This window comes from Pleurodeles waltl, chromosome 8 (assembly GCF_031143425.1).
Source record: "Pleurodeles waltl isolate 20211129_DDA chromosome 8, aPleWal1.hap1.20221129, whole genome shotgun sequence".
Taxonomy (NCBI): domain Eukaryota; kingdom Metazoa; phylum Chordata; class Amphibia; order Caudata; family Salamandridae; genus Pleurodeles; species Pleurodeles waltl.
Genome location: NC_090447.1, coordinates 1,286,480,099 through 1,286,496,279, shown reverse-complemented (window position 1 = coordinate 1,286,496,279; position 16,181 = coordinate 1,286,480,099). Strand labels below are relative to the sequence as shown.

General features: G+C 43.4%; 1 protein-coding gene across 1 annotated transcript in view; it reads right to left on the bottom strand.

The window, feature by feature from the left end:
• Positions 1-16,181, bottom strand: part of C1QTNF9 (C1q and TNF related 9) — a 176,066-nt gene that overhangs the window by 62,837 nt on the left and 97,048 nt on the right. Inside the window, exon 3 of the mRNA XM_069202241.1 lies at positions 3,053-3,250. Coding sequence (XP_069058342.1) covers positions 3,053-3,227 — 175 coding nt within the window. The 5' untranslated portion in view covers positions 3,228-3,250. The remainder of the gene's footprint in view (positions 1-3,052; positions 3,251-16,181) is intronic.

Here is a 16,181-nt window from a genome sequence, read left to right as displayed (position 1 = left end):
TCTGACAGCTAGTTTGCCAAGCTACCAAGGGGTGAGCAAGGATTAACTAAGCGAACCTTGAATGGACCTATTTAGTAATTGTGGTATTATTACTATTTAAGGGTGAATATCCCAACCTATTAATTACCCACTTTCCTACGAGGTGCAGTTATGTTTAGGTGCAAAGATCACCCTAGGTGCAGCATCAGTAAGAGCATGGAGATAAATGCAGGTGCAAAAACACAAGTAGAATCTAAAGTCACACTTAAGTGTACAAAAGCATCTGGGTGCAAATTCACCATTGATTCAAAGTCACCAGGAAGGTCACATCACAGTGAGGTGCAAAATCACTTACAACGAGAGAATGTGTTAGTAAGCTATCACATTAAGGGGGTTATTCCAATTTTGGAGTAGGTGGTAATCCGTCCCAAATGTGACGGATTTACCACCAGCCGTATTACGAGTTCCATAGGATATAATGGACTCGTAATACGGCTGGTGGTATATCCGTCACTTTACCGTCACTTTTGGGACGGATTACCACTTCCTCCAAAGTTGGAATAACCCCCTAAGTGCTAAAGGTGTGTACCAATATGAAATCACATTTGGTTGACTGTACAATGAAGTGCAAAATCTTCCTGGGTGCAACTCAACATGTGGAAAATGTTTGGTAGAATAAATTCTATTTGTGTGCAAATTCACCTTTGGTGCACGATCAGCAGGAGTGTATTAACACTTTTAAGAGCATACATCACAAAATTTAAGAACAAAACCCATTTAAATGCCAAATTAAATTTTGGAGCAAAACCTTCATTAGTGCAAGAACTGGTGGGTGTAAACACTTTAGGAACACAAATCCCACATAGGAGTAAATACGCATTTATGTGCAAAATCAACAGAAATGGGAAAACACACCAGACTAAAAAATAAACACATTTAGATACAAAATACACGTAAGTGCAAAATCGCCTATAGGTGCAAATTTGTACTTGGTGCAACAATAGTAGGATTGTGGAGATACTTTTAAATGCAATGCAAAAGTTACACGATCTGGAGGAATAAATTGGAGACTTATTGTACCTCATTCAGTGAGCTGACCTCACACTGTTACAATGATATTCTATTCTATCTGCATCAGGTCTGCAGTGAGAAATTACACTCTGTTAACAACACAATGGTCCATGGGTTTCAAACGACAGATTTTGGACTTGATTAGTGTTCCCAACATTCTGCCAAAGCCATTACCTTGGAAGAGTTAGGAACAATCTTTATGCATAAGCAGTAAGAGAATTACTGGAAGAGGGTGGCATCACAGCCACCATGTGATGATAAGACACCACAGGGCCTATTTAAAAGCCTCATGCACCACCCTGTGCCATATTAGCGTTATTTTTTGTATTTTTGTATGCTGTTGTGGCACAATGAGGCCAAAATCCTAGCGCCATATTTACAAAGTGGTGCAATGTATACATTGCGCCACTTTGTAGCACTTTGCACTACACTATGCCGGCGCCCAGCATAATGTATGCAAAGGTGGCATTAGGCCGATAAGAGGGGTGAAAAAATGGCGCAGGGAAGTCTAAAAGATTTTCTTGCATCATTTTGTATGGCACTTTCTAATGCCTGCTCAGAGCAGGCATTAACAGGGGTCTTCCATTATTTATAATGGGCCTCTATGTACTCTGCAGGAGTAGCACTAATATTTTGGCACTACTCCTGCAGAGTACATCAATAGCGTCATGAAAAATTACGCTACTGCCCCCTACCCTGCGCCATGGTGCGCCGTATGAAATACGGCGCAACTATGGTGGCAGTAGGGGGCGCTAAGGGACGCAAGTAAAGTGGTGCAGCACTCGGTGCAGTGCCACTTTCCATATATCTGCCCCCCAACTTTTCTATGCATAGCTTTGTCATTGCCACTCTCAATGAGATAATTTCCAACCCTACAAAGGCTTAATGTATAATGTTGCCTTACATGGTTCATGACATAGTGTAGAATTTCAAATCCAGGAGCAGCGATGATCTAATTTAATCTGTTCTGGCTGCTGTAGTCATGTTCTGTTTCCATTGAACTAATTTTACTAACACACTCCAAATAAATGATTTGTACGTGAAACGTTCAGCGCTGGAGACAGTGTCTGTAGTGACCTGGAATTAGTTGGTCACACTGGTCACAACAACCCTCAAATAAATATGAAAATACAGAGGAAACTAAATTGCATACCAATGCAATACTGATAAATAACAAGGCACCCTAGTAACCCATCACAAGACTGGAATATTACAAGAGTCAGAAAATATACTTTAATTATTATACATTTTACATTCAGTTGAAGAAGCAAGACACAGATCAACCGGAAAAGAGACCCACAAATGTAAGCTGTAAAATATTAAAGGCCAGGGTTGTAGTTTGAGCTTCCTCTGGCAGCAAAGATTTTTTAGATGTAGAGAACCCTTATTGCCAGAGCTTTAATGTTTGTAGCTAAGATATGAAGAGTGATCCTAGTAGAAATGTATTAGTCTCAGTGCTTAATTTGTAAATTAAAAGGTGCCGGTGCCCAAAGCCCTCCTATTAAACACGCGGCTGCTGCAATTAAATGTGTGAACACGGAATACTGAGCCAGCATAATCCTGGAGCCATCTCGGGCCTCTTCAATCCATATAAAGCCACTCCCTGCCCTTCAGCTCAATCTTACAGCTTTCTGCTGTCTCTCTTTGTGACGCCTTTTCGTTTTTCCCTTCATTCGTCTTTCCCATATGTGTCTTTTGCTCGCAGCAAATGCTTCAGGCAGAAGAATAAGCCCGGCCCTCAAAAATAAGTGCCGGTGCCAGAAACAACCTGCACAAATTAAGCACTGATTAGTCTGTGTCGTATGTAATAGATCGTCCAAGCATGACATAAATCTAAGACATTTGAGGTTGAAAGAGTTGTATCGCAATGGGTGTAGTCAATTGTAGCAGACCAGAGACGCTAAGTTATATTCCTTCAAAAACATTGATGGAAGCATCAATATACCAGAGCAACTTCTGGCCTATAAATGTCTATCTGCTGTCTCAATTGAGATAACTGTACCTGCATCTCCTTTGTCACCCCTTAGTCCGTCGCGTCCATCCCGTCCAGGTGAGCCATTGTGGCCAGGTGTTCCAGACACCCCAGGATGCCCCTGCATGCAATTGTCCTGCCTCTGAAGGACCACCGGACTCGCAAGAATCACCAGCAGTAGCAGCAATGCTGCACATGCATGCATCCTTCAAGCAGCTTGTCAAGGGGCTGTGGGACACAAAAAAAAATGTTTAAATGCAGACTTAGCTCGCTCTACTATACCGTTAAAGCAGAGATACTGCAGACTTAGAACATTTCAAAACTTTGGTGACAGTATAGTTTTCCAAAACTTAAGTGTTAAAATTTAATTTAATTTTTGGCAACAATGAAATGCGAATAACTTTCAAACATAAAATCGGGACAAAATAAAAGTGGGAAATGTAGAATAATAAACATTGCCTGTGGCGAGTCGAAGGACATATAAGGTATTAAAAAAGTGCAAGGGGAGAGAAGATAGGATCGCATCCGTCATCAAGCAAGACATTCCTGAAAACTGAGAGAAACCCCTGTTGACTCAACTACAGAAGTTGCGGGTCGCAGCATGAACTGTCACTGGTACAAACTGATGAAAACATTGTTCACACATCTTGCACGATGGCAGTAGTGGTGACGCACGGTCCCCTTTGTCTACTTTCCCTTAATGAAACCTTAACCTGTAACGCGCCTAACCAGTACTTACATGTTTGCAGATGTTATTTTATACTTAGATGCACCAGAGTCACTTTGTTTTCATTTAAAAAAAAATCTTCTAGCCTACTATGCTAAGGTCATAATTGCTACAATTTACTAATTAGGGGCCAGATGTATCAAAGCATTTTGCATTCGCAAACTGTGCGAATGCCCGTTTGCAAGATGGCAGTTCAGAATGTATGAAATACATTCTGAACGCAATTTTAAGGAATCGCTAAAATAGCGATTTCTTAAAATTGCTACCCTGTTTAGAGAGTCGCAAATTGCGACTCTCTAAATTAGAAATCACAATAAGGATTCCTTATTTGCGATTTCTTACCACATGTATGAAGCAATTCCTAAATGCGATTTTGGCATTTAGGAATCGCTAATTACCACCAAGTTGAACTTGGTGGTAACTATGTGCAAAATTTTAAAATGCACTTAAAATGCATTTTTAAATTGTACATCTAAAGCACACATGCCCTTTTGGCATGTGTGCACCTCACATGTCCCCCAAAAATGTTTTGGGGTGCAGCAGAGGGGGCCTTAGCCCCCCAGCACCCTGGGGTTTTGCATTTCCAAAATTGCGATTTTTGGTTTTGGAAATGCAAAAAATTCGCAGATATGGGCCAGCAGGCCCATATCTGCGAATAGGGCCAGTATCGCAATTTGCGATCCGGCAATAGCATTTGCGATTTTTAAGAAATCGCTATTACCGAATCGCAAATGTGATACATGGCACTTTGCGAGTCGGAAATAGCGATTTCTTAAAAATCATTATTTCCGAATCGCAAATGGCCGTGATGATACATCTGGCCCTAGACCTTGTTTCTCAGCACCTGCAGGGGATGAGAGGCAAAGGAGGTGAATACACCTTTGTGCGATATCGTGAAGGCCGATATGAGGGAAGAGGTTGTCTCTGTATTATTCCTGAGAACACTGTTTTTTGATTGCTTCCTTGTTAGAAATGGGGTCTTTGGTTGGCAGTCAGGTTACCCCCTGTCCAAGCAAGGACCCTCACTCTAGTCAGGGTAAGTCACACACAATCTAAATTATCCTGTGCCCACCCTCTGGTAGCTTGGCACTGAGCAGTCAGGCTTAACTTAGAAGGCAATGTGCAATAAATCATACAATAACACAACATAGCACCACAAAAATACACAACACAGTGTTTTGAAAAATATATAATACTTATCTGAATAAATGCCGGTCAAAATGATTAAAGTTGAAATAAGCAAATGTATGGATATTGCAGAAAGTGATATCAAGTGTCTTTAGAGTTCAAACATTACTGTAAAAGCAATAAAAAGTGCCTCTTGCAGGGCAAAGTTCCTGGTTCGCATTGAAAAATCCTCGCAAGTGACCGCAGAGGAGGCGATGCATGAAAAACGGTGAGTGTGCGTCGGTTTCGCCCCTTCGCACACGGACTTGTGTCGTTATTTTCCACGCGGGGGAAGATGTTTCATCGATTTCCAGCACGTGGACTTGGATCCTCTTCGGGTTGCAGGGTTTTCAGACGCCCCGGGGACGATGCGTGGAATCCTGGGCTTGTGAAGCAAAGTCCCAGCGGCTGCGTCAATTCCGGTAGGCGATGCGTGGAATTTTCTTCTGCACGGCAGGTGCTGTGTTGATTCCGTCAGGCGGCATCATTCTTAGTCGGCTTGCGTCGATCCAGTAGGGCTGTGTGTTGAAGTTCCGGTCGCGTCACTGGCACTGCGTCGATCTTCTGTTGCGAAGTTGGGCTGCGTCGTTCCGAACTCGGGGTGCGGTGAAATTTTCACCGCAAGCAGGTTGTGCGTCGTTTTTGGCAGTCGGTGCGTCGAATTTTCGCCGCACTGGGATTTCAGCTGCAGGAGAGAAGTCTTTTTGGTCTTGAGACTTCAGGGAACAGGAGGCAAGCTCTACCCAAGCCCTTGGAGAGCACTTCTGCAGCAAAGCAAGAGAGCAGCAAGACAGCAGGGCAACAGCAAGGCAGCAGTCCTCTTCAGAAAGCAGTCAGGTGAGTTCTTTAGGCAGCCAGGCAGTTCTTCTTGTCAGGGTGCAGGTTCTGGTTCAGGTTTCTTCTCTAGGAAGTGTCTGAGTGAATGCACAAGGAGCTGTCAACTAATCTCAGCCAGACGTGGATTGTAAGGCACAGAAAGATTTAAGGGCAGAGAAATGCTCACTTTCTAAAAGTGGCATTTCTAAAATAGTAATATTAAATCCAACATCACCAGTCAGCAGGATTTTCTATTACCATTCTGGCCATACTAAATATGGCCTTCCTACTCCTTTCAGATCAGCAGCTACCACTTCAAACAATGTAGGAGGGCAGCCCCAATGTTAGCCTATGAAGGGAGCAGGCCTCACAGTAGTGTAAAAACGAATTTAGGGGTCTTACACTACCAGGACATGTAAACTACACAGGTACATGTCCTGCCTTTTACCTACACAGCACCCCGTTCTAGGGATTACCTAGGGCACACCTTAGGGGTGACTTATATGTAGAAAAAGGGTAGTTTTAGGCTTGGCAAATACTTTTAAATGCCAATCAATCAATCAATCAATGAATCACTGCATTTGTAAAGCGCGCTACATACCCGCGAGGGTCTCAAGGCGCTGGGGAGGGGGGGTGCTACTGGTCGAAGAGCCAGGTCTTGAGGAGTCTTCTGAAGGCCAGCAGGTCCTGGGTCTGTCGTAGGATGGTGGGGAGAGTGTTCCAGGTCTTGGCGGTGAGGTAGGAGAAGGATCTGCCGCCGGCGGTGGTTTTTCAGCTGCGGGGGACTGTGGCGAGGGCGAGATTGGCTGAGCGGAGGCTTCGGGTGGGGGTGTGGAAGCTGAGTCGGTTGTTGAGGTAGGTGGGTCCGGTGTTGTGCAGTGCTTTGTGTGCATGGATCAGGAGCTTGAAGGTGATCCTTTTGTTGATGGGGAGCCAGTGCAGGCCTCTGAGGTGGAGTGTGATGTGGCTGCGGCTGGGGACATCGAGGATGAGTCAGGCCGAGGCGTTCTGGATGCGTTGGAGTCGTCTCAGGAGCTTGTTTGTAGTTCCTGAGTAGAGGGCGTTCCCGTAGTCGAGTCTGTTGGTGATGAGGGCCTGGGTAACAGTTTTTCTCGTGTCGAGGGGGATCCATTTGAAGATCCTGCGGAGCATACAGAGGGTGTTGAAGCAGGACGCGGAGACGGTGTTGACATGCCTGGTCATGGAGAGAGTGGAGTCGAGGATGACCCCCAGGTTGCGTGCGTGGTCCGTGGGTTTCGGGGCTGTGCATAGTGACGTGGGCCACCAAGAGTCGTCCCAGGCTGATGGGGTGGGTCCGAGAATGAGGACCTCCGTCTTGTCTGAGTTCAGCTTCAGTCTGCTGTCCTTCATCCAGTCGGCTACGGCCTTCATTCCTCGGTGGAGGTTAGCTTTGGCGGTGTGGGGATCTTCGGTGAGGGATATGATCAGCTGGGTGTCGTCGGCGTAGGAGATGATGTTGAGGTTGTGTTGTAGTGTGACGTGGGCGAGGGAGGTCATGTAGATATTGAACAGTGTCGGGCTTAGGGAGGATCCCTGTGGGACGCTGCAGATGATCTCTGTGGTTTTGGAGCGGAAGGGTGGGAGGCGGACGCTCTGGGTTCTGCCGGAGAGGAAGGATTTGGTCCAGGCCAGGGCCTTCTCTTGGATAATGGCAAGTCGAATTTGCAGTGAAACTGCAAACACAGGTTTTGCTAGGGCAGGCCTGAGACAAGGTTAAGGGGCTACTTAAGTGGGTGGCACAATCAGTGCTGCAGGCCCACTAGTAGCATTTAATCTACAGGACCTGGGCACATATAGTACACTCTACTAGGGACTTATAAGTAAATTAAATAGTCCAATTTGGTATGATCCAAGGTTACCATGTTTAAAGGGAGAGAGCATATGCACTTTAGCACTGGTTAGCAGTGGTAAAGTGCGCAGAGACTAAAAACCAGCAAAAACAGTGTCCAAAAAGTGGACGGAGGCAGGCAAAAAGTTAGGGGTGACAACCCTAAGGCTGTCAGGTCTAACACTCCTACTCAGTGGGGGCCTGTAGAGTGTATCACTTGGATGAAATTTCATATTTTAACTGTGTAAAGTTGGTTTAGTTAGTCAAAACATGCCTCTGTTCTCTTTTACAGGCAGACACCTCTCTTCTTCTCTCTAGACCCAATGCCACTCATTTCCCTGCTCATAAAGTTACTCTTGAGAGCAAGCACATTCCTTCTCATGCTAATCGATCCTTCATTTGATTTTCCTTTCAATGCTATTTCCTGACACCTGCTGCTTTTTAATTCCTTGACTTACATCTAGACTTCTCTTAGCATTTGGGTGTTTTCCTGTATGGGAACGGGATTTTACTTTATTTTGCACAAGCTGCCTTTAAAAAGATTTACCTGAATTTGTTGAATTGAATTGCCTGGATTTTCATACATGCTACATTGAGGTGACTATTAGTTTATGCTTTATTGATTTGATCTGAGATTGTAATCTATTTATCGGCTAATAAACCTTCATGGTTCACATTGTTGTTACTATGGGGCAAATTCTGCTTCACTGTCATTCAGATTTTATTGACTTTGTGATTTCAGCCACAGTTCATGAAAAAGGTCAATCCTAGTGGACATAGCAGAGTTTAGAGCTTGCACCAAGTATGTGCAGTGAAAATACCATCCTTGTTTATCCCCCTGTCAAGATGATAGTAGAGGATGGTTCTCACTGAGGCGAGGTTGTCAGAATTTGCCACAAAATATGTCTAAACCTGACCCATACTCATTTGTGTCCTTAAGGATTCCATGGGCCAGTTTGGAGACTTGGTGGTTTTCCAGCATTGCTGAGCAGCTGCAGAATTCTAGGAGCATGAGTATAGTAGGGTTAAGCATCTTTGATTGTGTTGTAAAGCATTGTGGTGTTTGTGGGTTTTGATGAGTTAGTGAACTACACAGTGTGATGCTCTTTTTGAGTCTAAGAGGGCACTGCATTGTTCTGAGAACTGTGTTGTTGCCTTATATCTATAGCTTGTGTTTATGAAGAGAAACACACTTGCTGCAAGAGTTGAAGTTTTGGTAATTGGACTCATTGACATAGAAATTGAGCATATTATGTTGTAGCTTATCTGCTAAGATTTGTAGTGTCAGACTGTGAAGGACTATTGGCTACACATTGAGGTAGCGACTTATTAACTTCTTTTGAAAGGGTGTACTAATTGAGTTTGGTGTTTGGTTAATCCTTTTGCACAGAGGACTAGCATTGGGCAGGGTGACTTCCCACGGGTCAAGATTGTACTTTGTATGTGTGATAGCACAAGACGGATGCTATTTGCCGATTCCCATAGAGGGATTGCGTACTTTGAACTTTCTTTTGTGGAACAGATAAGAGTTATTGTTTTACTTTTGGGTTTTCATGATTTGTTATTTGTGAAGTTGACTCACTATTGAGTGAGAGCAGCTGTGAGGTGCTGTGAGTTGCATCATAAGGTGCCACAGTGGTATAGATTGGTCGGTGTGTGTGCCATGTTGTCAATGGTTGTTATGTCAGGGAGTGCCACACTGTGAGTGGACAGTTTTGTGGTGTCCTGCTGAAACTGGATGTCAGTGTTGCTGTTTGTAGATCTGTGATGTGCTGAGAATGTCTGGTTATTTCGAATTCATATTCATTGAATTTTATACTGTGTCAAATATAGAGAATTTTTTTTATTTTTCAAGAAATTAAGGACTTTATTTAGAGATGATGTGAGAATACTTGTCTTTGAAGGTGAGGAGTTCCTTTCCAAGGGCACGCCTGCTCATTGCATGACAACCAATATTAGTTTACACATGTGTAATTAACTTAAAAATGGAGTAAAATCACTGTGAATTGAGTGTCATTGCAGTTTGCTCCTCATGGCACTCTCAACCTGAGAATAATTGAGAATTTGAGGCAGTTGCTATACCCAGTTCAGCCCAATATTAATCCTTGAATGCACAAGACTATGCAGCACATGAGAACAAGAAGGAAAAACATCGGAATAAAGCCAAGAGTATAGTTACGAGTTGGATGGAAGCGAAGTGACATGTCAAAGAGCAGGCATAGAGGAAAGATGATTGAGGGAGTTAAGATGTACCCGGTCTTAACTAGTGGAAAGACTGGGAAAAAAGGGGAGTGAGTCTGATGTTCAAAATGATGAAGGGCTTGATAATGACTCCAGTGATAACCTTTTGAATGTTTTATTGGCTTCCCGACCAGCTTCATACAAGATAGTTCAACAAGCTGGGGAGATCAACTATCTATGGGACTCCCGTCACCCACAAATGCAAGTGCTGGCGCACCTGTCTATTACATCCTCCTTCATTGGGGTATACTTTGGCTAATTTCACCTCCACAATCGACAAACGATCTACTCCCAAATCCAGGATTCCACTGCAGCTTCATAGAGAATGCCCTCAAGTCCACTTCCAGATCCCCAGATATTGCTACCAATTCCTTTACCACGTCCAACAACATCTCAGGATAATGCGATTGTTGTTGTAATACCTGTCACACTGACAATTACCACTACCACTGTTGTGAAGAAAAAAAAATGAAGGTCCAGATCTAAATGTAAAGAAATGCACTTGTTCTAGATAGTAATTTTATGAGTAGGAAATAAGAAGCACGGGGTCTCAAGATCGAGATCAGAGGAGTCTACCTGCAAAGGTGTACAGAGGCAAGTTCTAACAAACTAAATCAGCCGTACACAGTTAAAATAGTAAATTTCACCTGAGTGATACATTCTACAGGTTCCCACCAAGTCGGGAAGAATCATAAACTAGTAGAACTAGAATTCTATTATATACTTATTTTGGGACGTATATCAACCATTTAGCAGACAGATTTAAACTTAGGATCTTATTAAGAATGCCACAGGCTGACTGAAAAACAGATAGTGTTATGAAGCACAGACCTGGCCAACCTAGACTCCACCGGTCAGCCCAAATTGAAATGTCTGTCCCATGAGCTGCATCGGAGAGATGAAGAGCAGCAACAAATCTACCTTGCCAAAGCTGCAGGGTGGATCTGTAGTCATTGTCATTAAGGGCCTGATTTAAGTTTCAGTGGATGAGTTATTCTGTCACAACAGTGGCAGATGTCCCGTCCAATGAAATCTAAATCCCGATATTTCCTATGGAATATATATTTCGGGGGACGCGATATCTGCCACCGCTGTGAAGGAGTCACCCATCCGCCGAAATCTAAATCAGGCCCTTCATGTTTTTCCAAATACAGGTAAAGCTTTGGTCAATTTTTTAAAAACATCATAAACTAAACTCCTCCATGATCTTGGAGTTGTCTTACAGTGCATGGGGGAAATTAAAGGACTTGTTGGACATGGCATTAGGTAGGCTGACCTAAGTAGGACACCTCTTTTAGTGTAATTTCCAAAGGCACCTAGTGCGCCAAGGGGGTGTTCCCTTTAAAAGGTTTTTTGGGGTCTGACACTCCCCCCAATAAATGTATTCTTGGCTTTGTTAGTTGGGTGTGGGGGCCCGAGGTCAGGTCTGCTATGTCTGTATTGGTTTTTCTCTTCATCCTAATTCACTAGGATATTTTATCATGTTCCTTTTGTGATCAGGAACTTAAAATTGTGTCCAGTTCACCACAAATGTACAAGCTCTGCTCCCATATGAGTATTCCTTGAATGGATGCAAATTTACTACTTTTTGAAATTTTTAGATATTGGCATTTGGCAGTAGTAGGCTTGAAAAGCTGTGCTAGTCTAAGGTTTCCAAGCACACTACTGGCAAGCAAACACCCAAAATTTGATGGGATGAATACTGCAAATAATGTTAGCACCTACAATTGCTCATCTGTAGCTCATTGTTTTTGACTCACTGTGACACTCTAGACAGAGGACCTGATTTAGGGGTTGGCGGATGGAGGAAAAGCAGACGGTGTGGTGAAGAAGTTTATGTCAGCCACCTTGTCTTTACTCAGCCTGCCAAATTTAGAGATATACCTTGGTAGGAACCACAGACATGGTGGTTCCTGTCAATGTAGAAAACATCTGACAGACAGCTCATCAAACCGGACAACCAACTGTCAAACTTTTCCAAAGTTTCTTATTTTTCAAAAAGAAACTCCTAAAGTGAGAGTTTTTTAAAAAAAAGAAGAAACAAATCATCCCAACACCAGGATATAGCTGGTGGTGATGAACAGTTAAAAAAAGCCAACTGACTGTCTATTCTAAATATAGGAGATGGTCAGATAGCTTACCGCTCAGGGCCCTTACTCCAGTGGACAAAGTTTTACATCCACGGAGTCAGTTTTACACAGTCAGTGTAAAACTTGTGGCCTGTCTGACTCAAAACCAGGCAGACAGACCTTGAGTTTAGCAGACAGGGTACTCTGTTGCTGTTGCGATAGAGTACCCTCTCTGCCAAACTCTAAATCAGCCTCATAAGTTCACTGCAGATCTGTACTGACATTGCTCCTGATGATGTGGAAGTATGAAATGAATAAAAAACAAAAGCAGTGAGAATCTAACACCTCTAAATCATAAAGCTGTGAGGAAACCAGTACCAAACTGGACTCTCTTAAATTTCAGAAGTTGCATGTGGGTTTTATAGATGATAGCAATGTTTCACAAATAATACACAGCCAATGAGGCATTGCCTAGTGTAGATACTTTCCAAATGTTTATCCAATCACTAAACAGTGTACAGCGAAGGCCTATAAATGGGCATCCAAATTAAGCAAATTTGAGTGAAGCATAGCAACAGCTTATCATGTACACTTGTAACTTCATCATTTTTCAAGGCCTTGCAATTACAATGAAAGGACAGAAGATCAGAAACACATCATCAACTTTAGCACATTCTGCAGGCTTTTCTATTGAGTGTCACAAAAAGGATCCTAAAATAAAATTAAAATAGATCATGTATTCCATTGCCAAAATAAATGTTTCTTCTTTATTATTGTCAACCTCACTTCATCTACGACTTGTCCTTGTGTCCCCGACCATGGGACCTAGCAGATAACATTCATTTCTACACACTGACCTATAGGTTGCTTTGGATGGCACAGGAAGGCAGCAATAGCAGAGAAACATTGGGGCACTACTGTCACCATTATACAAAGGAGAACCAGTATTCCCAGGTCAACTAGTACTGCCTTCAATATCCATGTACCCCAACCACCAAGCAAAGAGGCTAAGGAATTCCACAGCCCTTCTTCCGGGATGTTGTGTGCTTCTCTTACTATATCTTGCATCCGACATATGGCACAGCAAATATTTCCACTATTATCAGAAATGCACGTACAACAATTTTGCATGCCTGTCTAACATTCCCCCCCTTCTTTGGCCAGGATGATATTTAGGGTAATTCTGTTTTAAGTTACAACACTTCTTATGGCTAACATCTCATCTGTAATGTTTCCCAATGCCACAGTAGTCTTTTCTGACAGATCTTCTATTAGTTTAGCAAATTTGTTTATCTGATAGCTATTATGGGCAATTCCTAAAGGCAGTACCATCCCCCCAAATCTGGTGAGCACCAGTAGCGTAACAAAACTTGAGCTGGCTGCCCTGCAAAGTACATGTAGGGCCCCCTCTGATCCCACTCAGGAGCTCTCATGCCAGGGTATTGAGTTGAGGAGGTCCGCAGGAGCTCAGGGCCCCCTGCACCACGTGGTTTGCAGAGGCCTTTGTTACACCACTGGTCAGCATCTTGTCAACCCAAGCAGTTACTCTTTTTACCTTATTCTTATCTCTGGTAATTGCTTCACATTAAACATTTAGAGCATGACAAAGGACAGATAACAACTACCATACCATCCCTGTGGTAGATAAAAATAGGCTCGCTGTCTGCAAATGAAAAATATTCCCTTTCTCCCTATTACCTTAGGGGAAGTCATTTCCGTCCAACCATACTTAGTGCTAGAGGCTGGCAAACCAATGTACTCATGGCAGGTGCTATTGCCTAGAAACAGATGATTAATGATGTGATTGTTGCCTCCTTGAGTTGCCAGTCTGATGATTGGTTTGTTACAGACACATAAGGGCAATTATCAATATATTTCAGCTCACATGCTACAACTATGCAGATAACACACAAATACTCCTTAAACTGGAATGCCCCAAATACACTGGCAACTCAACAATCTTCAGTTGCCTCAGAGCCATTGATCAGAGGATGACATGCAGCCATCGCAAACGGAGTGCTTCCAAAACTGATATGCTCACATGTGGCAAATGGAAAAATTATGAGCCACTCTGCCCTGGGCCTGATGATCTGAGACCAGCTCCTAAAGTATCTAAGGAAGTTAGAAACTTTGGAATTACCATGGTCTCCAAGTTAACAATGAATGCACAAGTAGACAAATTAGCAAGATCAAGCTCTATCACCATGAAAACTATGCAATGCATCTTGCCGCACCTCGGATTTCCACACAAGGTCCAGGCTGCATCTTTCAAGCACTGTCAAACTGATTGACACCAATGGCTGCTACCATGGATCATCTCAATCTACTATGAAAAGGTTACAACGGATTCAGAAATCTGCTGCCAGACTACTCCTATATGTAGAGCCACAAGCCCACATCTTCCCTTCCTTAAGGGCCCTACATTGGTTACCGGTTGCCAGAAGATCCACGTTCAAGCTGCTTTGTATCATCCACAAAGCAATACATAGAACAGGACTGCTTTTCATCAGGAATAAAAGTACCAAATACATTCAGCAAAGGAACCTCCGCTCAGGATTGTGACCTCGCTTGAAAATCCCACCGTACCAGAAAAAGACAATAGGTGGTACATCTTTCTCTGTTCAAGGGGCCAAACTCTGGAATTCACTACCCCCAAATATAAGATCCATGGATAACTATCTTATCTTCAGGAAACTACTCAAACGTTGGCTCCTTACTACATAACCACCATACTCAAGCAGCAATGGACTGCATATTCCTCTGTATGCAAACATTTATAATTTGATTAATTGTATATATCTAGATATGTGTATTTCTTTGTACAAATATGTATAATAACTATTTCTTTCTTTAAAAATATACATACTTTTTAGGCCTGCTTTGCAAATGTATATATTACTGATGATTAAAAGTATATATATGTACATATATACCACCTAGTGGCAGTCGCTGCGAGGTAGTAATAGTTTGGACCATGTTTCCATAGAAAAAACATTTTTTGACTTTGCTATATCTTTGACAGTGTTTGACGAATCTTCACAACATTTTCTACAAAACAGTGCCCCGGTTATTCTTGTTGTGCATGGAAAGTTTTGGGGTGATCCATCAATCGGGGGCCGAGAAAAAGGGGGGGGGGGGTCAAAAAAGTTATGTTTCCCATGTTAATTCGCGTAGGACCTTTAGACATGATTACAGCCTAACCACTGGACTAAATGACATGAAATTTGACATAAAGCTAGCTTTCAATATGCAGAATATGCTTTCGCTAACTTGGTGTAAATAAGTTCAGTAGTTTAGGAGATAATAATTCAATCACATATTTTTGTAGACAGAAAACTTGTCACCCTGGGTGGGGGGGAGGTATAGGGAGGGATAGGCATGTGCTGGGGGGGGTTGAGCAAGCCTTTGCTAGCCGGTGGTTGAAAAGCTATGTATTTAGTTGTCTTCTGAAGTCTTCCAGAGAAGGAGAGGTGTGCAGGTGAAGAGGGAGGCCGTTCAAGGACTTGGTTGCGAGGTGGGAGAAGGAGCGGCCACTGAGTCATTGTCTTTAGCTGTCTTCTGAAGCCTTCTAGAGAGGGAGAGGTATGCAGGTGAAGAGGGAGTTCAGTCCAGGACTTGGTGGCAAGGTGGGAGAAGGAGCGGCCACTGAGTCATTCCCAACAGATGCAGGGCACGTAGGCCAGGGTGAGGTTGGCTGAGTGGCGTTCTCGTGGGTCAGTAGAATGTGATGAGTTTATTGCTATAGGCACGTTCAATGTCATGGAGGGATTTGTAGGCATGTGTGAGGAGCTTAAAGTGGCATCTTTGCTGGACAGAGAGCCAGTAGAGGACCCTGAGGTGGGTAGAGATGCTGGTTCTTCTGGAGAGGTCGAAGATGAGTCTTGCTGCTGGTTCTGGATGGTCTGGAGGCAGTTAAGGAGCTGTTTTGTGGTTCTGCCATAGAGGGTGTTGTTGTAGTCGAGGCTGCTGGAGATGAGGGCCTGGGTGACTGACTTCCTGGTCGCGATGGGGCTCCTTCAGAAGATCTTGCGGAGCATGTGGAAAATGTGGAAGCATGAAGAGGAGATGACATTGATCTGTTGTTTCATGGTGAGTTGGGTGTCCAGGATAATGCTGAGATTGTGTGCGTGCATGCATTGTTGCGTGGTTGGTAGGTGTGGGAGGGGGGCAGGAGCAGCGGGCCACCATGTGTCGTCCCAGGGGGAGGGCTTGTTCCGGAAGTTGAGGATTTTGGTTGTGTCAGAATTTAGTTTGAGGCAGTTGGTCCTCACCCAGCTGGTGTTTTCTGTC